This window comes from Dermacentor albipictus, chromosome 1 (genome assembly GCF_038994185.2).
Source record: "Dermacentor albipictus isolate Rhodes 1998 colony chromosome 1, USDA_Dalb.pri_finalv2, whole genome shotgun sequence".
NCBI classification, from domain to species: domain Eukaryota; kingdom Metazoa; phylum Arthropoda; class Arachnida; order Ixodida; family Ixodidae; genus Dermacentor; species Dermacentor albipictus.
In genome coordinates this window covers 318,028,236-318,032,627 of record NC_091821.1, presented here as the reverse complement: position 1 = coordinate 318,032,627, position 4,392 = coordinate 318,028,236, and the positions used below count along the sequence as shown (strand labels likewise).

At 57.6% G+C, this 4,392-nt stretch overlaps 1 protein-coding gene across 1 annotated transcript; it reads right to left on the bottom strand.

Moving 5' to 3' along the window:
* Positions 1-1,802: 1,802 nt before the first annotated feature.
* Positions 1,803-3,938, bottom strand: LOC135903779 (uncharacterized). Its single transcript, XM_065434168.1, has one exon. It carries the CDS (start codon positions 3,936-3,938, stop codon positions 1,803-1,805), a length of 2,136 nt encoding a protein of 711 aa, XP_065290240.1.
* Between the last annotated feature and the right edge of the window lie 454 nt (positions 3,939-4,392).

The following is a 4,392-nucleotide window of genomic DNA, read 5'->3' as shown; positions in this document are numbered from 1 at the left end:
ATAATATTTGGGGTTTTACGTGCCAAAACCACTTTCTGATTATGAGGCACGCCGTAGTGGAGGACTCCGGAAATTTTGACCACCTGGGGTTCTTTAACGTGCACCTAAATCTAAGCACACGGGTGTTTTCGCATTTCGCCCCCATCGAAATGCGGCCGCCGTGGCCGGGATTCGATCCCGCGACCTCGTGCTCAGCAGCCCAACACCATAGCCACTGAGCAACCACGGCAGGTAATGTGTGACGAGCAAAGTGCCGTCAGAATAGGCGCTTTCCTGTTTTACCGCGCGTTGGTAGCTCTGTGGAGCAATGTTGCTTACCAGTTTTACTTATGTTTTAATAAGGCGTACCCATCAGCGCCTGCGGCTTAGGAGCTTCATAATTTTTTTTCTTCCACTTACACAATTCGCTTAAAAGTAGAAGCTGCATGCTATCCACGTTAAGAGAAGGTCGCCGCTTCAACATAAGGCACGTACCCACTTAATCGCCCCCGTCGTCAACCTCTTCATGGCTACAAATTGTACCAGCTGCTTATACATGCACACTCAATAGTAGCTTGTTTTTCTGCAAAATCAAATACTCATCTAGGAAGAAAGTTGTGGCTTCCATAGCAACAACGAAATTAGAGTGTACTAAACGCAACCACCCCACGGACGCCGCACAAGCAGCACGCTCATACTTGCGGTGTTGTGCAGCGTCTCGCTCACCGCATCTGCAAGCTGTCGTAAAGTCTCAACGCTTTGAAACGTTAAAAAATGGTTTACTGATTATATTATAGAACAATAATAGAAAAATTTGAATATGTGACTAGTTTTCATGTTGTTTTTGTTTAACGATGTAGGCATGGATACTTCGTGAGCTGATGGCAACCTTGCGCATCCCTGCGACGGAAATCGCGCTGCCGCAAACGCATGTGAAAGCTGTGAGCGAAAATCGCTCTGATACGTGCGCGGCAGAACGATTTTTTTCGCCCCGCTCGCGCCATGTGAAACAGCCTATAGCATTAAAGGCCCCATGTCGCAGGAAACCCGGTGTCGGCGTCGGATGTCGGCGTCCGGCGCCGGCATCCCCGTGAGCGAAAGTTCCCGTATACATTTAGGTATATGTATATGCCGCGCCTTGCTCTATGACATGCGGCATATACGGGTTATATAGCCACACCATTTTATCACCAAAGTTGTTCATACCTTGTCTTAGATTCTTGAGGAAGTTAGTCCTCGGAATTTTGAGAATTACAGCCCACAAACAAATGTGATGAAACAAAACACCGACAGCGCATGCCTTTTATGTTAGATCATCTCACACTGAAATATTGAAAGTGCAAAACAATAACAGAAACCTGAAAATAATGCAATTTTCATGACGAGGCTGCGCACACCTGCGGGATCGGCCCACGCAAGAGGTCACGTTTCTACCAGAAAGCTCGCGTTCGTGCATAGCGTTCACCGCCAGCGTTTCAGCAAACATTACGATTGCATAGCATGCAGTTGCGGAGAAGTGGTTCTTGAAGGGGGTAAGGAAAGGTTGTCGCTGTTTTCTGCAGCCCTTGCGGGAGCACGGCTCAGCGTCAACGGGGGTGGGGGGGGGATAGTGGGAGCAAAGGAGATAGGAGAGTAGAGGGTTAAAGGGTCGCCATGGCAGCGGATGAGCAGTCCGGCAGGAGGGGCCCAGTGGGTCCGGTAGGATTGGTGATCTGGTGAAAGGCCAGGGAGCGGTGATCCAGCAGGAGCCAGATGATTGGGGCAGTTCGAGTAGCCTAGAGTGGTTTGGGTAGCCGTGAGGCTATCCGTCTTTGGAGAAAATCCTAGAGTCTCGCCGAGAGCCCCGACGAGTCGAGGTACTCGACGACACTCAGGAGGGCTGGTAGCTCGCTACGACCAGGGAAGAGGATGTCTTCCTGTCGTGTAGAAGGAAGCCCCAGTCGTCGGAACTCCTGCAGGAGACGGTCACGCTGCTGCAGGTAGGCAGGGCAGGCCAGCAGGAGGTGCTCCAGGGTCTCGGGCTCCCCACAGGAGGCACAGGCTGGAGAGGCGACGAGGCCGTGCCGGTGGCGGCGAGCACCCGTCCAACAGCAGCCAATCCTCAGTCGCAGAAGGAGGGAGGTCTCCCTGCGTGCGAGGCCGCGCTGTGGAAGTGGTCGCGGAGGGCGGCCCAAGGACATCCGCTTGTCCGGATGGCAGGCCAGCAGATGGCGCCGAAGCCTGTGGCATGTGAAATCACTGGCTGTCACTGCCAGGCTGGGCGGGACCACGCAGTGGTGGGCACGCTTTTCCAGTGCATCTGCTTCCTCGTTGCCCGGTATCCCTACGTGGGCTGGAAGCCAGTGCAGGGATACTGAGCAGCCCGCCTCCTGGAGCGCCATCAGCCTTGACGAGAGCAGGGCAACCCCGAGGCTGGCCCTTTCTGGCCTCTGCAGGCTGAGGAGTGCCGCCTTGGAGTCGCAGTAGATGGTCACTGGGGTCACTGGCAGCTCCTCTGCGAGCAAGTCCACAGCCAGGTGAAGGCCTGCAACCTCTGCTGCTGTTGACGTCGCATGGTTGGGGAGGCGACACTGCTTGCTCTTCCCCAAAGCGGGCACCACGCAGGCCGCAGTCGACGAGCCTGTGTCCGGCATTACCGAGCCGTCAACGTAGATCTGCAGGTTTCCACCGTGGTCCTCATGCAGGAGGGAAGCAGCCGTCTGTTGAAGGGCACAAGTTGGGGAGCGCCGTTTGGAAACGCCGGGCAGCTCTGTGGTGATGGGTATGGGTGGTCTCTGGGGAGGAGGCAGTTGTGCGTTGTTCGCTGGAGGCCTCCCAATCACCTCTTCGTACAGCCCACAGAGTCTGCCCATCTGTGAATGGGGCCGCGAGCGCAGTCGGGAGAGCAGGGCACTGCCGTCTGGTCCATGGTGGAGGCGGTCAACATGGCGTAGCCCTTGCTGTAGGAGGAGGAGTGACAGGGGCCATGCTCCCGCCTCGGCCAAGGTTGCAGCGACTTGGGAGCTGCGGGGAGCGCCCAGGCAGAGCCTAATCGCGGCCCGATGCTGCAGCTCTAGCTTCTTGAGACGGGCTGGTGGTAGTGCCACGAGTGGGAGGGCGTACCGCAGGCGTGAGGTGGCTGCTGCATCGTACAGCCGTAGTGCCCACCCAGTGGTACAGCCCTGTCCTCGGGAAAGAAGCTGGGAGACTGCCTTGCGGACACGGAGGACCTGGACATGCAGGGTCTTGACAGCAGGCAGCCAGGACAGTCGGTGATCAATGCGCAGCCCCAGGTACGTCACTGCAGTGCTCCAGGGTAACTGGACGTCTTCCAGGTGCAGCCGGGGTGCTGTGCGGCGGGCGGCTGCTCTTGGGTGGAGCAGCATGGCCTCCGTCTTCCTTGCCGAGATGGCAAGGCCAATGCTGCTCAGGTAAGCAGCGGCGGTGTCAAGAGCTCTTTGCAGGGCTGAGCGCGCGCTGCGGTGGTTGTGTGGTGGGCATCGCACCCACAGAGCGATGTCGTCCGCGTAGATGGAGGCACTCACCGGATAGTCGGGGTCGATCGGCAGGGCAGCAGGAAGCCGGGCCAGGGCCAGGTTGCACAGGAAAGGGCTCACCACTGACCCTTGTGGCACGCCCGCTGCCACCGGACGAGGGGAGCTCTTCGATCGGCCCACTCGTACCCTGAGGGTGCGTTCCTCTAGGAACGACGAGATGAACCGCCGCAGATTCCCGTTGATGCCAAGTAGGTCCAGGGCCTGCTGAACGACTGGGTGGGGCAGGCCGTCGAAGGCCCCCTTGATGTCGATAAGCACCAGGAGCACGGCGTCACCGCAGGCCTTGGCCTCTTCCAGCGTGGAGACCACATCCGCGATGGAGTCCGCGGTGCATCGGCGCCGCCGGAACCCCGTCTGCTCATCGGCCAGGAAGCCACGGGCACGGGCCACCCAGTCCAGTCGGACCAAAGCAATGGCCTCCATCAGCAAGGGACCACAGACGTAACCAGTGGGAGGGGGAACTTATGGGGCTTCAGCCCCCCACCCCCCCCCCACCCTGTCGGAATTTTTTCGTGTTGTCATGCACCTCGGACAAAAAGAACTCCGGCTCCGGAAATCATTCTGGGTTTTTTCTAGAATGATTTTCTATGCTCGAAAAGACATTTTGGCGTGAACATTGCGAACTGTTAAGAACCGCCTGCTGAGGTGCAAGTTTTGCCAGCCCGTCGCGACAGCGGCGTCAAACTTTTCCCGGAAGGCCGCCGCAACCCTCTAGCCACGGCGTCACTAAGTCGGACAATACAGTCGGACAAGGACAATACGCGCATCCGCGACACTCCGTCGCAGCAGCCGAGATGAGTTCGACGAAGCAGGCTTTGTGCCGGAACACGACACTGCCTACCCGGTCTGCCACGAGTGGGGGAGTCCCCGAGGGAAC

Excerpts from the sequence above, each read along its gene's own strand:
- LOC135903779 (XM_065434168.1), bottom strand. The coding sequence starts at position 3,938 with ATGGAGGCCATTGCTTTGGTCCGACTGGACTGGGTGGCCCGTGCCCGT.